This window comes from Microtus oregoni, unplaced genomic scaffold (assembly GCF_018167655.1).
Source record: "Microtus oregoni isolate MIOR12 unplaced genomic scaffold, Mior012 000032F_ref0000030, whole genome shotgun sequence".
NCBI classification, from domain to species: domain Eukaryota; kingdom Metazoa; phylum Chordata; class Mammalia; order Rodentia; family Cricetidae; genus Microtus; species Microtus oregoni.
The window spans coordinates 20786615-20813235 of NW_024543091.1; the positions used below are offsets into that span (position 1 = coordinate 20786615).

At 47.1% G+C, this 26621-nt stretch overlaps 1 protein-coding gene and 1 long non-coding RNA gene across 2 annotated transcripts in view; one reads left to right on the top strand and one right to left on the bottom strand.

Moving 5' to 3' along the window:
- The first annotated feature begins 11886 nt into the window (after positions 1 to 11886).
- Positions 11887 to 13015, top strand: LOC121465982. The gene is made up of 3 exons (XR_005976700.1): positions 11887 to 12309; positions 12693 to 12885; positions 12986 to 13015. It is a non-coding gene; the product is annotated as an uncharacterized LOC121465982 (long non-coding RNA).
- A 2573-nt stretch (positions 13016 to 15588) lies between these two features.
- The window catches only part of Dapk2 (death associated protein kinase 2), a 119022-nt gene continuing 107989 nt past the window's right edge, over positions 15589 to 26621 (bottom strand). The window contains exons 10-12 of the mRNA XM_041679596.1: positions 19075 to 19164; positions 18885 to 18968; positions 15589 to 16261 (exon numbers count right to left, since the gene is read on the bottom strand). Of these exons, the coding sequence (XP_041535530.1) occupies positions 16181 to 16261; positions 18885 to 18968; positions 19075 to 19164 (255 nt within the window). The 3' untranslated portion in view covers positions 15589 to 16180. The remainder of the gene's footprint in view (positions 16262 to 18884; positions 18969 to 19074; positions 19165 to 26621) is intronic.

The window sequence follows — 26621 nt, forward strand, 5'->3', positions numbered from 1 at the left end:
GAGCTTGGCCTACAGCTTAGGCTTGTTCCTAACTTGTTCTTATAACTTAAATTCACCCACATCTTTTAGTCTATGTCCTTTTACATGGCTCGGCTACCTTTACTCTGTACTGCCCATCCCACTTCCTCTCCATCTGGCTTGCGACTCTGCCTATCTTCTTCTGAGATCTCTCTGTTCCCAGAAGTCCCACCTAACCTCTTCCCGCCTAGCTAATGGCCATTCAGCTCTTTATAAAACTGATCACAGAGATCTTCACACAGTGTGAAGGAATATTCCACAACAAAAGTCATAAGTACTGGTTCCTTTTAGAGGGTGGGAGAATGAGGAATGGGCTGTTGTTGAATCCACAAGAGGCCTAAACTGCATCTGTGCGTTTCCTTTTGTTGTTTGTTTATTAAGATTAAATTTTAATTATATATATATATATATATATCTTACATGTATGTCTGTGCACCATGTACATGCATGTTATTCTGAGGAGGCCAAAAGAGGGCATCAGATGCCCTGGAGCTGGAGTTACAGGTAGCCTTGAGTTGCCATATGGGTGTGGGGAAGTCTAGAGGATCAGCAAGTACTCTGAACCACTAAGCTATTATCTCTTCAGCTCCTAATCTTTAAAAAAATTAATTATGTATAAGCATGCATATGACTGTACACCTAAGCACGCGACTGCAGGTGCCTGCTGAGGTCAGAGGCATTGGCTTCCCTGGAGCTGAAGTTACAGGCGGTTGTGAGCCACTCAACATGGGTTCTGGGCACTGAACTAGGGTCTTCTACAAGAGTAGTACTCATCCCCCTTTGATCTTTATTTAAGTAGAGAAGAATCTGAAGACAGTTTGGTATCCAGGGCTAGGGAGACAGCTCCGTCTGTGAAGTGGTTGCCATGTGAGTATGACAACTGGAGCTTAGGTCCCCAGCACTGACTTGAAAGACCCGACATGGTGCTAAGAGCTTGTACTCTTAAACTCCTGGGGCAGGGAATCTGTGAGAGGAGAACTTTGGGGCCTGCTAGGCATGATCAACCAGCTTCAGATTCAGGGAGTTACCTTGTCTCAAAACAATATAATGAAGCACTTGACACCGACCTCTGGCTTGCCTACATGCATACATGCACACACCACACACAGTTAGGTGTGGTTGTCACACACCTGTAATTCTAGAGCTTCAGAGGTTAAGGCAAGAGGACTGTGAGTCCCAGGCCAACCTAGGGAAGACCTTGTCTCAAAAACAAAACAAAAAAACCTTTTTATAAGAAAGAATGAGGTTGACATCATGGGTCGTGGAGAAGAACCTTTACTAAACCAGCATACTCTGAATACTTTTCCTACACTCACAGTGTTGCTCTCAGCCCTCATTAAGGCAACGTCCATTGCAGAAAACCACAACCAAGCACAATGCAGAGTTATGGTGCCCGGTCCCAACTGATACATCTACAGACAACTCCTGCACCTAAGGCTCAGGGATTATTGTGGAAGAGGGGCAGGAAAGACCATAAAAAGCAGAGGAACAGAGAGCTTGCTGTATGATTGTGTCTCTTAGAAATGTCAGAAACTGCGGGGTGGTGGTGGCACACACCTTTAATCCCAGCACTTGGGAGGCAGAGACAGGAGAATCTCTGTGAGTTCAAGGCCAGCCTGGTCTACAAAAGCTAGCTCCAGGACAGGCTCCAAAGCTACAGAGAAACCATGTCTCAAAGAAGAAGAAGAAGAAGAAGAAGAAGAAGAAGAAGAAGAAGAAGAAGAAGAAGAAGAAGAAGAAGAAGAAGAAGAAATTTCAGAAACTATACCAATGATGTCTCTTCAACACGGCTATACCAATGATGTCTCCTCAACATGGCTGCCTCGATGTGACCTGAACAAGGACAGCTCCAAGAGTCATGCTAAGGTGGGTGGGGAAAGCTTGTGAGGCCTCAACCCCAGACAAGGAACTACAGGCAACTAGGAGTGCTGTAAGAAATGCTGAGAGCGGGAGAAATAAACTACTTCCTTGAAATAAAACTACTTCTCCAGGGAGGAACACAGCAACTGGTTATCCAATACCAAATGGTCAGCCTTAAAACTACACACACACACACACACACACACACACACACACACACTTATGTGAACTGTGGAGGTTGTCTTTATGTATTTAGGAATATTTACACACATACGTACACACACATGCACACACTACTGATGTGTATTAGAGGAAGAAAAATAAAAATAAAGAAGGGAATATTATAATTGTATTATAATCCCCCCAAAAGAATGAGGAGCTTTTCATAAACTGAGAAAATCTCTATTGTTCAGTGAAAAAAGCGAGGTTTGAGCCCGTGTATCCACTGTGTAGCACCGTATGTAACAGGGGCAAACGGGCCTCTGAGATCTGGAGTTAAATCCTGCATGCCACTGTGGCTGGGACAGTAGCTGTCGTGCCTGCATCCCAAGGGGATTAAAAAATGTGTAGCCATGATTTGGCCTCATCAAATAAGAGGAGGTTATGGGTTCCGTTCCCAAAGTTCACCAAAGGCCAAAGTGCTGAGCAACATCTGGACAGAATCCACAACAATTATCACAAACATTGTGCAATTGTGGTTTCCGGTAAGTCACATGAGCAGCGCCACTTGAGAGTTGCGTGGGGACAGCACAATGACTGAAGGTTTTGGATAGCCTGTGCAAACGAGAATCAAGGATGCTATCCGAGGGCTTACCAGCCACACTGACAGAGGACATGAGCTCAGAGACTCAGTGACAGAGACTGTAAAACATTTCTAAAGCCACCATCTGAGATCCACCAATCAAAAAAAATCAAGGAAGGGCTGGCAAGACAGGGACACACACCTGCTGTGCAAAGCCTGAGTTCAGTTTCTAGAACTGACTCCCGTAAGACGTCTTCTGGCCTTACCCATGCCCCACCCTACATTCCATGCCACACACAACAAGAAATACAATTTACAAATTTTAAATCCGGCAAGGTGGAATTAAAGCTCCGTTTGTAGAATGCATGGCCAGCTTGCACAGGCCCTGGATTGAGCCCCAGCACCTCATAAACTGGATGCAACAGCACACACCTTAAATCTCAGCTCTTAAACACTGGAGGCAGGAAGATCACAAGATCAGCCTTGGCTACATACCATGTTCAAAGCCAGCCTAGGCTCCATGAGACCCTGTCTCAAAAATGAAAAATCAATTGAGTCTTAAAATAATGCAGTTCTATATAAAATCAACACCTATTGCTGGGTAATATTTTTACTTATTTTACCTTTGTTTTTGTTGGAAATTGTATATATTGTTCCTATTTTGTTATTTTGAAAGATGTTCATTTTGCTTCTTTTTTTTTTTTTTCTTTTGAGACAGTGTTTTTCTGTGAAACAGTCCTGGCTGTCCTGGAACTCACTCTGTAGACCAGGATGGCCGAGATCCATCTGCCTAAGTGTTGGGATGAAAGGCGTGCGCCACCACTGTCCGGCATTTTGCTTCTTTTTTTTAATGCTACTTTTCACATCTTATTTGTAAATTACCAAATAAAGTAAAGCTAAGATCACTTGCTTTCCTTCTTTAAATGGCAGGGGTCTTATTTGTACAGATGACTATTAAGAATCTTTTCCTCCCTAGAAGGAAGGAAACATGCGTGTACACACATGTGCCTTGCAGCATGTGTGGAGATCAGAAGCCAGTTGTCTCCTTTCACCATTGTGGGTTGCTGTTTTTGAGACAGGGTGGCCTTACTACGGAGGCTTGATTGGCAGTAACTCACTCTCCCGAGTGTTAGAATAAAGGCATACTCTACCATGTCTCACTTCCTTGCATCACGTGTATCCTGAAGATAGAACTCAGGTCATCAGACTTGGAAGCAAGCAAGCGTCTTTTCCATATGAGCCATTTTAATGGTCCCCCAAAGCAGGTTTTTTTTTTAAAGCAACCATCTGTTTAAAAAGAAGGAAGGAAAAAAGTAATATATTCATATATACACACACATATATACATCCCTGTGTAAAATATGTATTCATATATAATCTTGTACAGAGATGATTTTATTATATATATAATATCTAGACTTATTCACAAATAACTAATAGTAGTATAGTTACAGGTGTAGACTTTTTCTATATACTTTTTATATGGTGTGTGTGTGTGTGTGTGTGTGTGTGCATGTGTGTACTGGAGACTAAATCCAGAGTCATGTGCATGCAACAGCAGGCACAGCAGTTATTCTAGCACTGAACTGCACCCCCAGGTCTCTTTTTATCCTTGAAAATAATTGAATCACATAGATGAAATGTTTCTGATGCTGAAAATTAAAACATTAAAAAAGTGGCAGATTCCCACAAAGCCTATGGAGTACTAACCCAGACTCTCGGGGGTGTGGCCTGGGTTATTTATTTTTAATTTTTCCTGGAGCCTCTGTTTTAGGAGGAACCTAATGTATTCTCGCTGTCAAGGAAGAACTTGGTGGATTTTAGCTGTAGACGTAAATGTCTCAGCTCTTGCAGTGCCACCTGGTGGCCATGTCTGGTAAGGATCCAGGCTTTCCTCTGAATAATCTTTGAGAGTGCCCATGACCTTGACAGTGGGCAACACGGTGCTGTGCCCATAAACTGGCTGAGGTTGGTCCAGCTGACACATGATGGACATCCGGGACTTCCTTGTGTGGGTAGGATGTCATACAACCACTCAAGTTTAATAACCTCCATCCCAAGGAGCCCCTCAAAGGCAGCCTATAGTAACAGCTCACGGACTTCAAAGTCCAGAGCAAAACCCTGGCTCCACTTCACTAGTGTAAGTCTGTGGTTTGTTTGGTTTTTTTCCTCTGAGACAGGATTTCTCTATGTAGCATGGCTGTCCTGCAGACCAGGCTGGCCTCCAACTGAGAGATCTGCCTGCCTCTAAGGTGTGTGCCCCTAGCTGGCCTTCATCTTATCCAGCACAATTTCTAGGGTCCTCCACTTCCTCATCTGTAACGGTGGTAGACAGAAGTCAGGAAAGCTACGCACACGAGGTCAGAACAATGCCTACGCATAGCTGGGTCTTGATAAACACAAATTATCTTCTTTGTATTACTTAGTGACAACTTAGTTCTTTATCAATAAGCTTCCCCTGGCAACTTGAGAAGGAATCTTGCTTCCTAGGTAGACTCAAGCCTCAGAAGTGTTGAGGAAGAAGAAATCTGTATGCTTCTGATGTTTCTAAATCCTTCCTACCTTCTGCCTTCTTGGTTTTGTAAAAATTACATTATTTATATTTGATTTAGTGGTGGGAACAGGGGGTCATATGGCAATTTGCGAAAGCTAGTTTCTCCTTTCACCATTTGGATCTTGGGGATGAAACTAAGGACCTTTAGCTGCCGAATTCAAGCCATGGAGGTGGGAAGAGGGAGCTCAAAGAGCAGCTGCAGCTCCACAAGGAGGGTCAAACAGGTCCTCGTGCTGCTGCTGCAGGTCCAGGTGTTCCGTCAGGCAAGCCTTCCAGCTGGGAAGCAAAGCACAGTCCGTGTCCCTAGGGAACCCACTGCCGGGAGGAGAGTCAAATAGATAAGAAAGCACAAGGAATAGGCTAGAAGTTGGGGGGACTCAGAAAAACAAGTGAGCTTGGCCATCTGTTCTTGAAAAAGCATAGCTGTGAGCCTATTCTCTCATCCACAGCATCTGAGTACCCTCTTAACTTCCCTCTTATATCTTCTCCAAGAACCCAGGTTAGAAAGATGGCTCAGTGATTAAGAGAATTGACAGGTTTTCCAAAGGACAAGGGTTCAATTCCCAGCATCCTCACAACTGTCTGTAACTTCAGTTCTAGGTTATCTGGTGGCTCCCTCTTCTGGACTTTTTGGGAACTGCATACACATGACAGACATAATACAGGCAAAGTACTCATAAACATTTTGAAAAACAAAACAACAACAAAATGATGCAGAACTCTAGGGAGATGTGTTAGTTTGTTCTGTTTTAAGACAGGGTGTAATGTAGCTCAGGCTGCCCTTAAACTCACTATATAGCAAAAGATAACCTTGAACTCCTGGCCCTCTTGCTTCTGCCTCCAGAGTGCCTGGACTGCAGGGCGTGCACCAACATATATGGTTGATGCAGTGCTGGGACCTAAGCCCTCAGACTGCTAGGCAGCTTTCCATTTCTGGGATAGAGTAGTTAAGATAATCAACACAATAGGAAGGCAGGCTTACTTGGGATCCTGGTTTGGGAAGTTTGGGTCCATGGTTGTTTGTTTGCCTCTGATGCTTTGGGGTCTGCGGTGAGACCTCATGGCAGAAGCTGCTCACCACATGACATCTGAGAAGCAAAAAGACTGTAAGAGCTGGGCATGGTACACACTCGGGATCCCAGCATGGAAGGCTGAGGCTGAGGCTTGTAAGCCTGGGCTACGTAGCCTTGTCTCAGAAAAGCAAACAAAACAAAACAAACGCCATTCCCTTCCACACCTCAGACTCCTGGCCTGTAAGACAGAGACCAGAGCTTTTTCAGAACAGCTCTGAGAGTTAAAGGCAATAAAGACCTGGTGTGTGACAAACCACAGGGGCCACGGGTAGGTGGGCAGGACAGCAGCTGCTGCCCTCAAGCCTGCTCCTTTGCATTGGGCGGTGGGCAGCTGAAGGGGCCAGACAGGTGCTAAGCGAAGACACTTTGTAGCTGGGCAGTGAGGTTTCTGAACCAACCACAGCTCACAGAGTCTGCAGGATGTGGGGCCGCCTCCAGCACGCGGTGAGGAAAGGCAGAAAGAGGCATGTCACGTCAAGGGCCTTGCTCATACATTTTGCAGTCACCAGAGTGGCTGGCAGAGGCAGAAGCACGGGAGAATTCCATCTCTTCTCCCATGTGCTCCAGCTGACTCACTCACACATGTATGATTTACTGTCGCCCATAATGCACCGCTGTTAGGGCAGAAGCCACTTTCTGAATGCAACATACCAAGCCTTGGGATGCATTAGCTAATTTAGTTGAATAGTCAAAGGAGTCCTGCAGGGAAGATGCCCATTTTACAAGTGGGAATACTGAGGTCCAATGCCCTGTTAAAAATCACCCAGCTAAGGAGATTCCAGAACTGTCATTCACTTTGAGACCTAGCTGAACTCCCAACCAGTGTTTCCAGATCAGTACCTCAAGTTCAGGCTGGAAGACATTCTCTGATTTTCTCTTATTTATTTATTTATTTATTTCTCTCTATCTTTCTTTCTTTTCTGGTCTAAACCAATCTCTCTTATCCATGCCCTGGTCCCTCCACTCTTGGTCTAGGGTTGAACATGTAGACCATGAAGGGCTTTGCTTTGGTTTCATAATATCTATGCTCACTTCCTGCAAGGGCATGTAAGTTACTATTCTTATTGCTGTGACCCAACACCTGACCAGACGCAATCAGAAGCGGGGCAGTGGTGGTGCATGCCTTTAATCCCAGCGCTCAGGAGGCAGAGGCAGGCAGAGCTCTGTGACTTCCAGGCCAGCCTGGTCTACAGAGTACATTCTGAGCCTGCCTGCCAGGGCTGCCGATCGAGACCCTGTTTCTTACGACTTACAGTTTGAGGGGATACAGTCCAGCATGGCAAAGGCAGGAGAATGAAGTGACTGGTCACATTGTGTCTGCTGGAGGCAGAGACAGACAAATACTGGGGGTCCAGCTAGATTTCTCTTTGTTATGGAGTCCAGAACCCCATCCCCCAGAGTAGGATCGTCCACAGCTATGGTGGGATTTTCCATCTCAGAAACCTAAAATAGAATCTCCCTGACAGACCATAGCTTTGTCTGTTAAGTGACTGTGGATCTGGTCAACTTGGCGATTATAACTATTGCAGTACCCATAACCTTTCTGTCTGATACTCTTAGTTCAGTAAACATGGTAAACTCACTCTGCCTTCCCCTGGCATGTATTGGAATAAAGGAAAAAAAAATCTGGTCTGTTAAAATACTCAACCTGTTGGAAAGGTGAGAGGTGTAGACCCTGTCATCCCCTACCCCCACCTTCCAAAGGCCTGGGCTGGTATCAAAAGCCCTATGGAGACGTCATAGCTACTCTGTGATTCCTGGCCCAGAGGAGCCACCCAGGCGTCAGGCCAGGGCCCTGGGTATTTCCAGCTTCCAACAGCATCAGCAAGGTCTGAGAGACATGAACCTTATTGTATTTCAGGTGACCCAGGCACCGGGCCAGTAGCACAACTGGAGGTGCTGTCTTTATGCCCTTGTCTAGGTCTTGACACTTTCGCTGGTCTGCATAGCCAGGTAACAAGGAAAGACGTGGGAGGAGCATCCCCTGAGCTCAACAGGCACCAGAAATGGGTGGCGAGAGAGACAGGCAAGTTCAGATGCCACTAAAATGCTTGAAAATCAACTTGGGAGCACCCTTCACCTGGTCCCTCCCTACATACCCTAACCAATGCTTCTTTCTGAACATCATGTCACGGGGTAAGGCAGCCAAATGTCCATCTGTACACTGGACATCCCTAGATTGGCCACTGTTGAGAGAATTTCTTCTCTGGGGACATACAGACATCTGTTCCCTCTTCATAAGGTTCCAATGACAAACCAAAGCATATTTCCATCCTTGCTCACTCAGGGAAGCAGAGCATATGGGCTTCTTACAGAGCATGGCTGAGGGTTGCTGGTAGAATTGTGGGAGATCCCGAAGCAGGTAGAGTGGAAAGCTCCACCAAGCTTAGATGCTGGCTTCCCATAGTTATAAATATGAAAACTCTTCCGGTCAACCCTCCTTAGCCTACATGCTCCAATGCTTACGGAGAGCCCCAGCCCTCTTGTAATTAGAGTAGAATTGCGTACAGCTAGCTTGGAGTGTGGCTGGAGTCTCAGGTGATAGTCCAATGAGCCAGCCAGTCTACCCCTGCCTCTATGAGAAAACATCAACAGTCAACAAACCTGATCTTGGGGGAGGGGAGCATGTCTTCCCACAGGTACGGCCGACCTGATGAAGATAACCATGGTTTCACTTGGAGGACTGTCTTCTACGCCAGCTCTGTCCCGTGCAATCTCTCAGGCTCACGCAAACTTGGAGAGTTGGGTGCTCTACTTGAGAGCACCGCTGGTGTCATCTCCCGTCCGTTCTTATATCCGACCTCCGGGCCTGATTTCCTCTTCGAAGGCTGTCAACTCAGGCTCATCTGCCTTGCCTATGCCTGTAGTTAATAGGCAGAGAGGCTGACGCAGGAACCCAAATCTACCTGGCTCTCCTGCACCCTCAGACCTAAACAGAACTGCTGAACTGTCCCCTCCAGAGGTCAGCCTTGGGTGTCATTCTTCAGGAGCCTTTTTTTGGAGATAGGGTCTCTCACTGGTACCTGGTGCTCACTAATTGGACTACGCTGGCTGGCCAGCGAGCCTCAGAGATCCTCGTGTCTCTGCCTCCCCAGTGCTGGGGTGAGGTCTTACCTCACCTGTGTTTTTCTGTGGATTCTAGAAACTGAACCTGGGTTCTTGTGTTTGTGTGGTGAGAACTTTACAAACTGAGCTATGACCCCAGTCATAGCTTCCTGAGGCTGTAGCCCTTCAATAAAATTCCTCATGCTGTGGTGACCCCAACCATACAACTCTCTTCATTGCTACTCATACTCCATAACTAATTCTACACCTTTTATGAATCATAATGTAAACATCTGACAAGCAGGAAATCTGATATGAAATTCCTGTGAAAGGGTCATTCAACACCCTTCCCCGCCGGGTGGTGACCCATGCGTCAAGAGAATGACCCGTCTGGCCTCACAGGGTGGCTTTTCTAAAGCATCACAGCGGAATCTAACCAGTTTGTTGAGCACCGCCCCCCAGCACAACTAATATAGGAAAGGTGGGCGGGGATAGAAAATAGCACCTCTAGCGAGTTTCCAGTCTCTGGCCAGGGACCACACTAAGAAATGCTGATTGAAACCACAGCCCTGAAGAAGAGCCACCTCACATCATCCAGGAGGCTCAAACCTGTATTCCAAGTCTTTTCCTTGCCCGGCCCATCAGTTCCACTGTGCTCCCTACCTGAGTCTTACCTTCTCAGTCCTCCCCACATCCTTGGGAGATACAAGCTCTTCCCAGCTCAGGGTCTCTGCCCAGGCTGGTCCTGGCTTACTATCTGTTGACCCTCTTATCTTTTAGGCTCATCTCGAAAGCTCCCCAGGACCTTATCTGTCCAAACAAACCCCAGATCCTCCTGGCTTAGTTCCTATTTCATCTTGAAGCCACTAAGCTGTGGCTTCCTGGAGGACTGTCATGGTCCCATTGTTGCCTGCATTTGTTAAGTGCATGTGACTGCAGAAGACAGATCAGGGGTGATAGATGGATCTTCGGGGAGATGGATTTGGGCCCAGCCAGAGAAAAACCCTATCAAATGTGAATAATTTGATGCCAGTTCCTTAGGGTCCTGTCACTCCCAGCACCTTCAGTGACACTGCATAAGCCCCCTACCAATTCTGCAAAGCCCTTGGGCACAGTGCCCGTCTCATCCTCCCTATCAGGTCCCAATGTCCACTGGAGAACTTGACCCCTGACTAAGCTCATTGCCCTGCGTTTCAGAACCACAAGGCTGGATCTTACTAGGCAAGCATGGTGCTTTGGCAGCAGTGCTCACTGAACACAGGGAATGTCATCTTCCTATTCAAGGCAGTCTCCTTCCCCTCCTCTCTGCTCACCAGGTCCCCAGAAGGACAAGTTCCACCTTTACACACTCACAGCACTCTCCCACACCTGCCTTATGAGACTGGAGCGAGTAGTTTATTTACCATGAAGCCAGAGACCTACAGCTATCTCCAGCCCAGGCTCCTGGGAAAGCAGACTATTATTTCCAGCAGGGTGTCCAATATTTTGACATTATGACATGACATTGTGATCTCCACATGTGTTGGGCCACATGCATAGTTATCCTGGGACATGTGCAGTGCATCTGCTACAGTTCAGACATGTTACAACAGTATATATACAAAATGTGCTATGGATGTTTTACTGCTTATTTATTTATTCAATTGTGTGTGTGTGCGTGCGTGTGCATGTGTGTGTGTGCGCGTGTGTGTGTGCGCGTGTGTGTGTGCGCGTGTGTGTATGTGCTATTATGTATGCACGGAGGTCACAAGTTGCTTCCTTCCTTCTACCATGAGGGTCCCAGGGATCAAACTCAGGTTATCAGCCTTGATGATGAGCGCGCTCATCTGCTGAGCCATCTCAGCGGCCCTGGGGATGTGTTTAAACTCCTACAGGCTGCTCGAAGCTTCTTATCTATGTACCTTCCCAGGTGCACAGAAGCACGTAAAAGCTTTGTCCTTTCCCATCTGCAGTGGGAAGGAACCAGTAAAATCCATCCCAACCTTGAAGTCTATGACCCAGGCTTTCTGCCCATCCTCTCTGGGTTAATCTCACTATTTAAGGCAAGTTTGCAAGCTGCGGTTGGTTACACTGTGGCTGTAAAAGAAGGGAGAAATTTCCAGAATATGATCTCTTACAGCTTGGTGGGGCTTTCCAGCGTCAGGCTGAGCGAGAGTGTGGTGAGGTCTGCAGTTTATACCATTCAGGAAGGTCTGCCCTGCTTCCTCCCCCACGAGGAAATGCACCCTCCGTTTCAAAGCCCTCAGTTTTTATTGCGAAGGTCTGAGAAAGCCAGGACCCAGGATCCAGCTGAGGAACACTGTTTGACTTCTGTCAGCCTGTAGGTCTCAGGAGCTTTCCTGTTTCCACTCCTTCCCGGGCTAGCTAAGGTCACAACCTTCTGGAAGAACGCAGGGTCAGCCAGCTCGTCTGCAATTTCCTCTCCCTGTGTGTGAAAGGAGATATGTCCAACTGTGACTACACAGAGCGCACATCCTTGTGACTCAGCAGATGCCAGTGTCCTCTGTCCCCTCCCGGAACATCAAGCCGACAGCTGAGGTTTAATGCGGTAGCTACCGAAGCTGTGAGCCTGGACTCAGGTATTTCTCCCTGGGTCTTCCAGGCTAGTACTCAAGTCAGCTGTACCTATACCTATCTGTCCCAGTCCTGGGAGGTTGAACATGCTGGAAGAGCAGTCAGCCATTGAACTATGTCCCCAGCCCATGTCTAAGGTATTTTTTATGAACTGAACTATGTTAACTTCCTCCAAACTCATATCTAGAACTCTTAGTCATCTGTACTTCAGAAAGTGACTATATTTAAAGGTAGGGCCTTATCGGGATAAACAGACAAGCTGAAGATATATCATGGGCACTAATCCAGCATGACCTTGTTTTAAAAAAAAAAAGAAAAGAAAAGCAGACATCTACAGAAAGAAGACTGGGAAACAGTGACAAATTAAACAGAGATGCCTCCGATGAAGCCAACACTCGAAAGCTGAGGAAATAAATGTCGACTTGCACCTCACCCAGACTGAGGTATTTTGTTATGACACTTCTAACTAATGCAACACCAGCAGCAAAACAAGGAAATAGAGAGGGGGAATTGAAGGAGCCCTGACAACAGGGGTTCAGTGGCTGGGTGCTTGTCTAGCACATTCAAGGACCTGCCTGGGCTTAATCCTCAGTTCTGCAAAACCAAACCCCAAAAAAGCAGAACACAGAACCACAGCGGGCGTTCACTTTGCCCTCCCCCACCAAAGCTGCTGTGAAGTAGTTTCACCTTGGATTTTTACTGAGGTCGTCTGGTTCCAAAACACAATGTTCTTATGTATAGATTTGCCCTTTAAAACAAACAGTACCATACTGTATGTGGGTCTCCAGGATTTTTTTTTTTCATTTACCACTTTTTTTTTTTCCAGGAAAAGTATTAAAGAATGTGAAAGCAGGGTAGGCAAATCTGGGCTGGAATCCAGATCCCAAGTGCTCCAGCTGGGAGAAGGAGGCACCGTTCTCGACTCGGATGAGGCTGGCTTCACCATCCTTATAAGCGGAGCTCATTTCCCTCACAAGGTTGTGAACAGGATTGCATAAGAAGCCTCTGCTGAAGCCCAGGTCCCTTGGAATTATTGCCAGATTTTTGTTGTTGTTGTTGTTTGTTTTTTCTTTAACCGAGGATCGAATAAAAGATCTCACAATATCACTTTGTCCCTAGATAACATAATCAACTATTTTCTGGATGAAGAGACATCAAACTGGGGATGGAGAGGCCCGGGCAGATGGAAAGAAAATTCTCCAAGCCTGAGATAGATGGTGTCCCTTCCAACAGGCCAGGTTTCACGTGTACTTACTTTGATGGCCCATGGGGCACGGGGCTTGGATTTCCTTTCTAGGGAGGGGCCTCATGGTTCACTTGTTTATTGAGATGTGACCTTCTTTTGCTTCTAGAATATGCTGGGTGATGTTTGGTTTGTTTTGTTGGCAAATAAAATGAGTGGGAAAGGGAAGTGGACTCTAAGATCTGGAGTCAGGGGAGATGGTGAGGCTGACGTTAAAACACAGTGCATGCTAAAATATTTATAATGTGTTTGTGGGATGTTAATGTGGCATCTAGCAAGCACACAGGCAGCCACTCTAGAGCAGGCACCTCAGCTTTTCAAAGAACTTCTCTCATTGAAGGTGGTTTTCACCCTGGTTGTCTTCCACTTTCTTCAGGGCCCATTGTGGCCTTTCTCACCTTGAGGTGTTGATTCTCCTCGCAGAACCAACACACCTGGTTCTGCTGGGCTTGTTCCATTCATGCAGCCCTCTGCTCGCAGGGAGAGGCCACAGGGACTCGGCAGTGTGTGGCTTCCATTTGCTGCGAGCTTCTCTGGAACTAGAGTCTTTCTGTTCTTGGTGCAGGGGTGGGGGAGGGGCATTTTGCTCTGGGTTCATCTGTAGCATGAAGGAAGCTTGGGTGATTCTCACAAAGTATGACTGAAATACTCACATACTCACTGTTGCCCTCGAGTATTATTACTGGTGCACGCCTGTAAGGCCCTTCAGGAGACAGAGGTAGGAGGATCAAGAGTTCAAGGGCAGCCTGGGCCATGGCTGGTTGGAGCGCTGAGCGGATAAGGGCGCTTGCTGACAAAGCCCCACAGGTTGAGATCACCTGAAACCAAACCCAAGACTCAAGGGACAGAAGAGAACTGATTCTTCCAAGTTGTCCTCTGAGCTCCACATGTGTTCTGTGGCATGTACACACCTCCAGACACACGATCATCAGTCAATCAGTAAATAAATGTAAAAAAATTATACAAACAACAAACCCCTCACTGCTAACAAAGGGAATTAATGATACATCTGGGCTCTTTCTATCCTACACACACACACACACACACACACACACCACACACTTCCTGACTCATTTCCTGAGCTCCACTCTGTCGCTCACTTCCTTCCAGACTTCCTTCTTTTCTCCCCAGCACACGTCCCCTTGGGCTTCCACAAGTCTTCCTTGACTCTGGTAAACAAAGCCATTCTTATGGCCAGGAAAACACAGCCTGGGTTTGGATGCAGTAGAAATCTCCTTACTTTTTCATCTTTCTCCTTTTTCCCTGGGGGTCCTTCTCTGCCCTTCTCTGTCTAGAATGTTAACATCCCCCGTCTCTCTCGTCTGTGACAGGTAAGTAGTTTGCTATCACCGTCATAACACAGTACCAGACTAGATAACTTAAACAACCGAAATTCATTTTCTCACCAGAGAAGCCGGATATCTGAGATTCAGGATGGGTTGGTTTCAGTCCCCTCTCCCCTCAAGCCTCCACCGTTTGACTTCTTGAGACAGAGTCTTGCTATGTCACCCTGCTATCCTGGAACTCAATGTGTAGACCAGGGTGGCTGCAAATCTGTAGCATGATCTGCCTGTGTAGGGATTACAGGCATACAGCACCACATCTACCAGCTAGCTTCCTTTGAGGCCTCTTTCCTTAGCTTGGAGATGCCATTTCCCTGTGTTCTTTGGGCCTTAATTTCCTCCTCTTTCTCCTGTTCTTCCTTGTTGCCCAGGCTGTCTTTAACTCCTGGGTTCAAGTTATCCTGCCTCAATGTCCCAAGTAGTTAGGACTTAAAGGTATACAGCACCACATATGGTAAATTGCTACCATATCCCAGTCTGGACTTGAACTCATGGCAATCCTCCTGCCTTAGCCTTCCGAGCACTAGGATTACAGACCTGAGCTACCATGCCCAAAGGAAATTTCTTATTATTTTTTAGGCGCATGTATGAGTGCCTGCGTCTACGTACAGGTACCATGTCCCTTGTGCCTGTGGAGACCAGAACGCATCAGATGCCCTGGGATTGGAGTCACTGGTGAGCTGCCTCTTGTGGGCGCTGGGACTGGAGCCTGGGTCCTCTGCAGAAGCAGAAATTGCTCTTAATCAGTGAGCCTTCTCTCCAGCCCCAATCCTCCCCTTCTTATAAGGTTTTAGTAATATCATATCAGGGTTTACTTTGATGACCTCGTTTTATTTTCATGAGCTGTTTTATCACTCTATCTCCAGTGACAGTGACAGTCTGTGACACTGAGGGCCAGGACTTCAACTTATGACTTAGAAGAGCTGCAAGTCATCCCCTAAGAGGGGGGCTGCCAGCAGTGGTGGTGGAAGGGTCATGGCCTTCTGTGAGGAGGAAAGGGCTGGACACTTTCAAGAGAGGATGTAAGGGCCCGCATCTTGTCAGCAAAAGATTGCTCAGAAGCTCCTGAGCTGCAGTCAACCCTAGTGTTCCCTAAGCACAGGGTTTTGGGCTAAAGGGAACCAGATGGAGATAGCTCCTAAAACAGCCAAACATTAGATAAACAAGAACTTTAATAATAAAAATGAGGAAAAAATCACAACACAGTAGGCTGACAAGAGGCTGCTGTACAGTCTGACGTTGGACATCCTGACTCCTGTGAATTCTGGGAGGTCACAAGATTGGTCCCTCACTCTAGAAATTCTCTTCACGCATGTGTCCTGATAGGGTCGGCTTCTGTCTTCCTGCTATGATGGCTGCCGAGGCTGGTTCTGAACGATGTCACCGAGTAAGGAAAGCTGCCTAAACCTGACTTTAACCTGTGGTGAAGATGAAACTCCTTTATAGTCATTTCCTCAGTCCACACCCCATCCCAGCTTTCGAAGTTAGCAGACAGATGACTGCCAGTTTTCTGGAGATCTAAGAGCTTGGAGAATGCTGGAGACTCCTCAGCAGGAGACAGCCACGGCTCCCAGGGTCTCCTGAAAGTTCTGAGTCCTGCAGACTCCTCTCTCTTGTGCTCAGGAACACAGAAGGTCTGGGTACCGGTGACAAGCAGGGTCCAAGAACTTGCATAGAAGGAACACAAGGAACGTGGACTTCCCTGGCAGCCACTGAAAACCAGGCAATTTAGGAGGTACTGCTCCTCCTCCGGGGGTGAAGGGCTTTCCTCCTGGCGATGTCCTCCTCTGTGTCACTCTCGCAGTTCCTCTGGGGAGGAGAAGAAGAGACCCAGGGTGGGCGTCACAGGATGCTGTGAACAGAGCAACACCCAGCAGCCCAAGTCCATCTACTCTATAAGCTGGGGGAAGTGGAGGTGATGTCAAAGGGAAGCCCTTAGCGCCACCCAGAGACCTCTGGCAGACAGCAATATGAAATGAGGCCAAACTAATTGTATTGAGGCCTCCTTCTCAGGGGGCAGGGAAGCAGGTAGGGCATCCATGGGAAAACAGGTGCCAGGAGGAGCCCAATTACAGCAGTGAAAATGTCATTTAACGCCATTTGTGCCTGCCACTAATCAAGGCCACTTGGAAAGGTGGTTTGTGGGGCACTGGATCTCCTGAGCTCAGTCTGTGGGGAAGAAGTTGATTTTTCTGTAAGATCTTCCGGCCATCGCTCCAGAGCCTCGGCCTCACCTGGCTTCCACCATGCCTTCGGAAAGCTTTACTGAAAAGCCTTTCAAAGGGAATGACTTCTGGGTTCCACTTTCACAAAAGTACAACCTGGCAGTTGAAGCAGAGCTAGAACAACCACCTGGAGGTTACAATGTCTTTCCTGTCCGGTCCCACCAATCTAAGTGTTAAAATCGTGATTATTATTGTAAGGGGTTTTGTTTGCTCAGACTACAAGGTTTTACTTTGTCTGGGTACCTGAGTGAATGTATGTGGACCATATACATGCAGATGCCCATGGAGGCCAGAAGAGGGAGTTAGAGCCCTTGGAATTGGAGCTGGGGTGGTTATGAGTCACCAAATAGGCACTAGGAACCAGACCTGGGTTTCTGGAAGAGGAAAAAGTATTCATAATAGCTGAGTCATCTCTCCAGTTCCAGTTAATTCCAATTATTAAAAGAATAATTCAGATTTAAATGAGGCCCCAAAGTGTTTAATTTCTATGCTTCCTAAACAAAAGTCCCTGTAATTATCTTTCTAAAGAAATGTTTAAGGAAAGTCCAATAGGAAAAACCATACAACATGTATATGGGACCCAGCCTTTTCTTCCAGTAGAAAAGTCATTGAGCAAGTGACCCAAATATCTGAGTTAAGAAAAAAAAAATAGACTACATTTTGCACTAGGAAAAAGAAAGAAATTTAAATTCTTTACAGCCCACCCTGCAGCTATATCATGACAAGAAGTCCAGGGCTTAGTGGGAAAGGCATGACTGATGTCCCATCAGTCCAGCTCAGCCAGCTGGAAAGCTGAAGTCAAGAAAGCTGAGGCTAAACACCTCCTGGACCACATCTGAGTAGGACAACAAAAAGAACCAAGCTTTGCTGAATGACAACTTTTTAGTAGGAGCCAGAGTCAAACAATACAAAAGTAAGCTGGGCAAAATCGCCCGTGACGAGCAGGGATTCTCAGAGGGAGCAAAGTTGGCTCCTCCACTGTCAATGAGGCTGGTGGCCAGAAGAGGGGCTCAGTGTCGGAGAGCCACACAGGCCCCTGGAGCTACCAATTCTCAAGTCCTGGCAAGAGTAGGAACAAGCAGGAGCTCAGCCTAAAGAAAGAGGACCCCTCACGGCATGTTGGGGTCATGGGGAGTCCAGGAATGAGCTAGCAGCTGGGGTGCAGGCCTCATGCTAAGTGTCTTCAGTTCACACAGGATGACTGCCAGGCAGTCCCTTGCTAAGAGTCACCTTTTATCATAATGTCCAGACACTCCTGGCTCTCTCTACTCGACGAGGAGGGAGGGGTGATCCCAGGGAGCCCCTCCCAACTGAAACACGAACACTGAGGCCCATTTCAAGAACTAGAGAAGGCTTGAAGCAGCGCTAATAATTGCTAACACACACTGAGCACTTACCCACCTGGCCTTAAGGAAAGGGCATCAAGCGAGCCCACTCACTGTCCAACAATGTAGCAACTGTCATTATCCCCATTTTACAAATGATGACATTTTGGAACTGAGAAATGAAGTAACCTCTTGGAGGCCACACAGCAGGTAAGTGGCAGATCTGGAAGACTAGCTCTAGAAATCACCCCCCACCCCATGAGTATATTCCATTATAAGCCTCTTGTTTAAACATACACTAAAGGGCCAAGGATGTAGCTCAATGGTATAGCATTTACCTAGCATATTAAAAGGTCTGGTATTCAAGCCTTAGTACTACAAAAAAGGAAATAAATAAACAAAAATATATAACAAGAAGACATATTATCAAATGTTATTGATACAGGCAGTCTGAAAAGCAAGTGTAGAAGGCATCTAGCACCCATGCTAAAGAAGAACTGGGGTTGTCAGAAATGAATTTCTTAAGGTGGGGTGGTTTGAAATAGAGTCTCATGTCACCTAAGCTGGCCTGGACCCTCTTGCCTCCACCTCTCAAGTGCCTGGATTATAGATGTGCACCATCATACTTGACCAGAATAAATTTCGGATGGTCTAATGGGACTCATTTCCATAGTTCCCAGAGGGCCAGAGGGGGGTGGAATGACAGCAGCCGTCCCTTAGACAGCCCCTAGAAAAGGATGCCTGGCGTTCCCTCAAACACATCCCTCTGCTGGTCACACTGCAGCCTCCAGGGCAGAAGCGGCTGAAAATAGTTAATACCCTCCTCCATCCACTCCCAGAGTCTAGGAGCTGTGCCCAGCAAAGGGCTCTGCACGGACTCACCAGGTCCTCGCTTGTCCTCAAGTGTACCTTCTTCATCAGGGAGCGGGTGAGGTGGTTACACAAGGAGACAATGCTGAAGGAGAGCTGAGGGAAGGGAGAAGAGAGACGCCAGGTAAAAAGTGCACAGAGATCCAGAGAGACGCAGGGAGCCCCACCAGGCTCCTGCCCTTCACCCCAAGCCCTGCCGTACCTTCCACCGCCTGCGGACATACTGCTTCTTAAAGTTCTCCAGGTTGACCACGGACTCCCTGCGCACCATGGCTTGCTGGTTGTCCACCGGCTGAGAGATAAAACAGCGTGACGGTGTCAACTGAGCTTCAGATGGCAGCTACACACATCCCCAAAGATCCTGGACTCCACACTGCCCTCAGCCTGCCTCTGGAACCTCCTTCCCCAGCAAGGTATGCAGGGGGAACGTCAAATGTCGCAGGAAGGGTGATGTTACAAATGTCTCACTGCCCAGAAGATCTCCTGGGTGCCCCTGAGCTATTATTACCACAATGCAGTGCATGCATATACGGGAGGAGGAGGGGGGAGAAACTGAGACAGAGACATAGAGACAGATACACAGAGAGAAACAGACAGACACGCGCGCACACACACACACAGACCGACAGAAGACATGATTGCCATCTCTAAGTGAGAAAAGCTGGAAGCAGGAGCCATTAATATCACTTCGAGAGGATCATTCTATGGCAAGGAGCACTGGACTGACTGGTTTTGGCGAAATTTGTGCCTATTGGTAAGTATGGCACTCCTCTAGTACTAAGAAATGAAAGGAAATAGGGCTTTCGTGGGGTGCGGTGGGGGTGGGGGTCAAATGAGGACAGATGCACAGTTGTCATTCACCAGCTGGCAGTTACAACACGGATTAAGTCCTTCACTGCAAAGCATCCACCACGACTTCTCTGGGCCTCAGTCACCTCACCTGTAATACTGAGATCCGTTTGCCAGGGCTAGTGAGACTGAATGAGCCCATGGATCTGACACTCTTAATCCAGGACCACCCAGCAAGCAGCAATAAACCGACTGCTGCTATTCTCCATTTCCTTTTAAATGCCTCCCCCCCCCCCTTGTAAAATAGTAAATAAGGTTTTCCTAGCCGAAGAGATAGGTTTTGGGGAGTCTGTGGATATCCTAAAATGGTCTGTCGGTTTTAAGAGTATAATTTGTATATAACTGGTCAGAGTAGCCCCATTCTTTTGTTTAATGACAGTTACTTATTTACCAGCTGGGGCGGGGCAGGTGTGTATGGAGGTCAGAGGGCAACTTGCAGGAGCGGGTCCTCTCCTTCTACCATGTGGGTCTCAGGAAGTGAACTCAGGTCGTCAGGCTTGGCATTGAGGGCCTTTGACCTGCTGAGCCACCTCTCTGGCTCCAGCACCATTCTTGAGAGTTTGTTTGGAGGTTCTAGCAGTAGAGCAGAGATATTCATGTACCCTTGACAGGAGAACAGTCCTCTCTACAGGGAGAGCCATCTTTGGCCAAGTACCAAGCTTTGGCAGACATACACATGAAATACCGAGGGAGGAAAGAAACAGCCACCCAGTCAGCCAGATCAACTACAATGGAGGGGCAGACGCTGCAACCAGATCACCCTTATGTAGTATTCTTAAGATCCAAGGAAGTGGAAACAACCAAAAGCATATCAGCCGACGTATGTATAAACAAAACGTGGCTGAGCCATACAATGGGATACTAATTAGGAGTGTTAATTATGAAAACAAGTGAACTTCTGAGACATGATAACCATGAATGAACTTGAAAAGAGGAAAAGCCAGGCACAGAAGACCAGCTATGTGTGATTGCATTTTATGAAATGGCCAGAAGAGGTAAATAATGAGGTTACTAGCTGGGGCCAGGAGAGATTGTGGACCGGCTATGAAAGAATGATCTTGGGCCTGGAGAGAAGGCTTAGCGGGTAAGAGTGCGTTCTGTTCTTAAAAAGGACCTGACTTTGGTTCTCAGCACCCATATCCAGCAACACACAGCCACCTGTAGCTCCAGATACCAGGGATCCAATGCCTCAGGTCACCTCAGACACCTGACTCACATGTACCTCCCCCATACACATAATAAAAATAAAACGAAGGGGTGAAGGAATGGCTCAGTGGTTAAGAGCACACGCTGCTCTTCCAGAGGCCCTGAGTTTGGTTCCCAGCACCCATGCTGAGCAGCTCACAACTGCCTGCAACTCTAGCTTCATGGGGAGCCAATGCCCTCTGTGGGTTCTGGGAATACAACGCAGGTCCTCAGGAAAAGTAGCAAGTACCCTCACCTCCTGAGTCACCTCTCCAGCCCTAAGAGCATGTTTGCCTTCTGGGTTAATAAAAATGTTCTGGGACTAGGAAGTGGCAGTGGCTGTACAAGCTTGTAAAAATATTAAGAACCACTGAATCACACAGTTTATGATATATTATTTGTGGGAGTAAAGGTGTGTATGTGTGTCTGTGTGTGTGTCTGTGTGTGTGTGTGTGTCTGTGTGTGTCTGTGTGTGTGTGCGCGTGCGCCTGTGTGTGTGTCCAGGCAAGCAATGGTTCCCAGGACAGTTGATAGCTTCTATGGATTCTCAGAGGACCCTGCGGCCCCAGGACAACTGCCCAGGATGATCCCCGAGGCCCACGCAGCTGTTTCTGTTCTGACAGCCTGTGATGCTGTCATACTGAGAGCTGACGAAGGCAACCCGTAGGCTCTTCAGAGCTGGTCCTACCTAACCACATTCAGAGCCCAGCTCCACCCTCATCTACCCTCATGGCACCAGACACCATCCACACAGCTTTGGGCTGGCATCTGGCATGAGGTCCATGCCAAGACTATCTCACCCCATGCTCCCAAATATGTCACATGTAAACTCAAACGTCTTCCAAGAGATACTGTTGACTCTGACATCACTAGAGCCTTGTGTGATCTTATGTGTGGAGCTCAATGATGCCAGCTTGGCAGTGGGAGAAGCAACCTGAGGACACTGGGATTTGCTAGTGTCCTTGTCTATACCTCCAGGCCATTCCTCCTTCCTCCCCAAGTCAATAATGCTCCCTCTTACTAGCTGCGCCGTTGCACTGATTCCCTGAGCTCCTGACAAACAGACTGAAATGAAACCCCAGATCCAGGCCAACAAGATGACTCAGTGGATAAGGGTGCTTGCTGCCAAGCCTGATGACCTGAGTTCAATCCCAGATTTCATGTGACAAAAACACTGTCCTCTGATCTCCACACATGGGCCATGGGGCACTTGTATGCACACATACATCACACACACACACACACACACACACACACACACACACACCAAATAAATATAATAAAGAAATCATAAATCTGAACCTGCTCACACCACCAATAAAGCACCCAGGGCACTTTAATCAGCATCATAATACCATTGAGAGGTGCAATTCACTCAGCCATGAATGACCTTTGAGCCTAATCCTGGTAGGGTGTATTTGTTTTTCATAAGGAAATTTGACCCCGTAGATCAGTAGACTCAGGAAAAGAAAAGAGTTCTTATGCACTTACTGATGGGTTTCCTCACCTAGAAGAGAAATGTCTCATTGCCACCCCCTACTCCATCCCCATAGCTGGAGAGACAACATGCAGGCCAGGGGAATTATACTAAAGACAGCTCCACTTCCTACTAGCTCAACAGTGTCACTCACTGAACAGATGAAATGTCATAGGGACCTACTCCCAGGTTATTAACAGGAAGTGACAATTCCTCCTAGGTCCACTCTATATGCTACACACAACCACATGAGTTCCAAGGAAGAGGCCATCTAAGCTATAAATCTGTCAGGCTGGCCTTTCCTCGTTAATGGCTCCTTGGTTGCTAAGAGTCTCTCAAAAGGCTGATGCTGTCATCTCTGCCTGGAAAGTCAGAGACATAAATTCTGCAGTGAGACCTGTCCCCAGAAATAATGTGGCATTATTCCTCTTGAACAGAGGCTGTGTCTGCCTCCTGCTCCCTTCAAACAGACAGTGAGTGCCCATCTTCCAATTATGGCCTATCACTGATAGCCTGGGCATTTCTGACCAACCTCCCAGGAACGTTCAGTGTCCGAGGAAAAAAGGTAAGAAAACAGAAGCTGTGGCTGGAGTCAGAATTTGTTGACACAGATGCAAAAGTCTTTGAAACAGCCCAGGGGTGTGTCCTAGGGTCTAAAACTACAGCCACAGAGCAGGGAGAGGAAGCAGCAGCAGGAGCCACCCTCAAGAACGTGAGAAAGGAACTGTGGCGTCCCCTCCACTGATTTTTCTCTAAATACCAGGCTTTCCACAGGGGCTGCAAATAGACTGCAGCTCTTCAAGTCTCCATCTGTGCCATCCTGGCGGTCCCACACACCGCCACAGAAAGGCAGGGACAGCCACTTCTCTCTCCTGCCGTGGACTGCCACTTTGGGTCTGGTAGACCTCCCTTCTCTCCGTTAAGTCTCTCTCCTAAAGACACCTCTTCCCCTCCCTCCGTTTGCTGGCTGGGGCTCAGGCCCTGCTGGCAAATACTTGTTTCCCCAGGAAGATGTAAATGAAAAATTTGTGGGTGTCTCTGCCTCCTCCTGCCTGGGTAGGGTGAGCAGAAAGGCTAGGTACCCCAGAGCTGGCCCTGCAGTGGTCAACCAATGGGAGGAGGTGAAAATGTTCCTTTCCGTGCTTGGTCTAGCCTCATTTTCCTGTGAGGTTTTAGCATAGATACACGGACATCTTTTTAATCCTCTTTACCAGACTTTCTGTTTGTTGAGCAACTTCTGTCTCTAAGAAAAAACTTTTCAAAACTTTCCCTCCTGTGCCCACAAGAGAATTTAAAGGTATCACCTAAATGCCATATGTGAGCTCTGCTTACATCCTGATGCGAACAAACCAACTGAATGCAGCAGATACCCTGGTAGTGTGAGGATGGTTTAAGTTTATGGAGAGATAGAGTCATGATGAAAACACGAGAATTATACAAAAAAGACAACTCAGTCAGTAAAGACTTGCCTTGCAAGCATGAGGATTTGAGTTCACCCCCACCCCCGCCAGAACCCACATAATTCTGGGCACAGTGGCATGTGTTTGTAACTCTAGTAACAGAGAGACAGGAGGAGGAGACAGGTGGATTCCCGGAAGCCCAGAGGCCAGTTAGCCCGGGCTTCTTGGTGAGGTTCCAGGAGAATGAGAGACTTTGTCTCAAAAAAAAATTGGAAGGCACCTGAGGAAGGTCCTGCCAGGCCTGGTGGCCCACACCCATAACCACAGCACTTGGTAGGCTGAGGCAGGAGGATTGTGAATTTGAGATCAGGCTGGATTATACAGCAAGATATCTCAAAAGGGGGAAGAAAGGCTTATGAGTTGAATACATTTAAAGTTTGCTTTAAAGTACTTGAAACACTTCAAAAGAAGCTAGAAAAGGAGAATTAAAGAAGTTAGAGTAGGGAATTAAAATGAAGCGGCTGCCCTCGGCTTGATCCCTGCTGAAGCAGGGTGTGACACACAGAGGTCCTCATTCTGTCCCTCCAGACTTCTGTGTCAGTTTTGAGAGTGTTCCCTTCATAAAGTTACAGACAAAAACCCCTGAACCTCTGTAACCTCCCCTTTCCAACTTTGACTCAACAATTCCAAGCTCCTGATCCAGTCTGCACTCAGCCCTCCAGATTCTGCCCAGAACCTTCTTCCTACCGACACAGGAGGAGGCAGGTATCTCCGTGATGGGGCAGCTGCTCAAGACCTCCACAGCCTTCTGCTGTCCTTCCTGCCCTCTGCCTGAGCCAGAACTCATCTCTGCTGTGTCTGATACCTCTACCTCAGCGGTTCTCATCCTGTGAATCGTGACCTCTTTGGGGGTCAAACGAACCCTTCATAGGGGTTGCCTAAGACCATCAGAAAACACAAATATTTACATTATGATTGATAACAGTAGCAAAATTACAGTTATGAAGTAGCAATGAAAATAATTTTATGGTTGGAGATCACCACAGCATGAGGAACTGTATGAAAGGGTCACAGTGTTAGGAAGGTTGAGAGCCTCTGCTCTAAAGGATTGCTTACCAAGTCTTTTCCACCTCCCAGTTGACTGGGCCCCATTGGCTTGATACTATATATTTTTTCCACTGTGAGTAACTTCTTAATGTTTTTATTAGCATATATTAATTATATTTAATATATGGTTTCATTATGACATTTTCACACATGTACATAATGTATTTCAATCATATTCTCACACACATACACATACATACATGCATACCCCATTAATCCTTCCCATTTCTCCTCCACTCTTTTACTACTTCTCTTCCTAACTAGTGCCTCTTCTACTTTCAAGTCATGTGGGGGGGAGTGTCTGTGTGTGTCTGTGTGTTTCTCTGTGTGTCTATGTGTATCTATCTGTGTGTGTCTGTGTCTGTCTCTGTGTGTCTGTGTGTGTCTCTGTGTGTCTGTGTGTTTCTCTGTGTGTCTGTGTGTTTCTCTGTGTGTCTATGTGTATCTATCTGTGTGTGTCTGTGTCTGTCTCTGTGTGTCTGTGTGTGTCTCTGTGTGTTTGTGTGTTTCTCTGTGTGTCTATGTGTATCTGTATATGTCTGTGTGTCTCTGTGTGTCTTGGTGTGTTTCTCTGTATGTCTATGTGTGTCTGTGTGTTTCTGCGTGTGTCTGTGTGTATCTGTGTGTGTCTGTGTATGTCTCTGTGTGTCTGTGTGTATCTGTGTGTGTCTGTGTATGTCTCTGTGTGTCTGTGTGTTTCTCTGTGTGTCTATGTGTATCTGTGTGTTTCTGTGTGTGTCTGTGTGTTTCTGTGTGTGTGTCTGTGTGTATCTGTATATGTCTGTGTGTATCTGTGTGTCTGTGTATGTCTCTGTGTGTCTCTGTGTGTTTCTCTGTGTGTCTATGTGTGTCTGTGTGTATCTGTGTGTCTGTGTGTATCTGTGTGTGTCTCTGTGTGTTTATGTGTGTCTGATGAGATACATGAGAGTTGTTTACAGGAGCCTGGGTGAGTTTACCAGTGACTACATCACTAAAGAACCTCTCCCTACCAACCATGAACTCAGTACACCGCACCTCTTATCCAAGGATTGCCCTGTCCTTATCTGTCACCTCCTCCAGAAACAGAATACAATAAGCATTTGTTCAACTGAACTGGCCCCTCTGCAACTCTAATACGCCCACTGCCATGCTCTCGGCCACCATGCTCCGCACGATGATAAGGAACTAAACTTCTGAAACTGTACGCTGCCACCTCAATTAAATGTTTTTCTTTGTAAGAGTTGCTTTGGTCATGGCATCTCTTCACAGCAACAGAAACCCTAAGACTAAAACCAAGGAAGATCTCTCCAGAGGAATAACAAGGTTCACCACTGGGTTCCACGTGCACACACATATGTATAAACTGTACTGCACACATATGTGCCTCCCCATATATAAATATGTCCTCCCTAAATGCGAAAGCTTCCATGGTGGCGGTGGTTCATAGAGCAGTGTGCCGCTCCTGGGCCGCCTTCCTCTGGGTCCCAGTGAAACATTTCACTCCCCACATCCCTTTCTGCCGCGATAGTCCTGTGCCCCAGGTGGCTATTAAAATACCAGCTGTGGGAAGTAGAAAAAGACAAGATCTCCTGAGTAAATTGGGAGCTTGGGAGAGGATTGAAGGGGAAAGGAGAGGCAGGGAAGGGAGCAGAGAAACATGTAGAGCTCAATAAAAATCAATAAAATAAAGAAAAAATCCCTCAAGTCTTCAAAAGAAAAAAAAATACCAGCTGTGAGCCTGTAAGGGGCAAA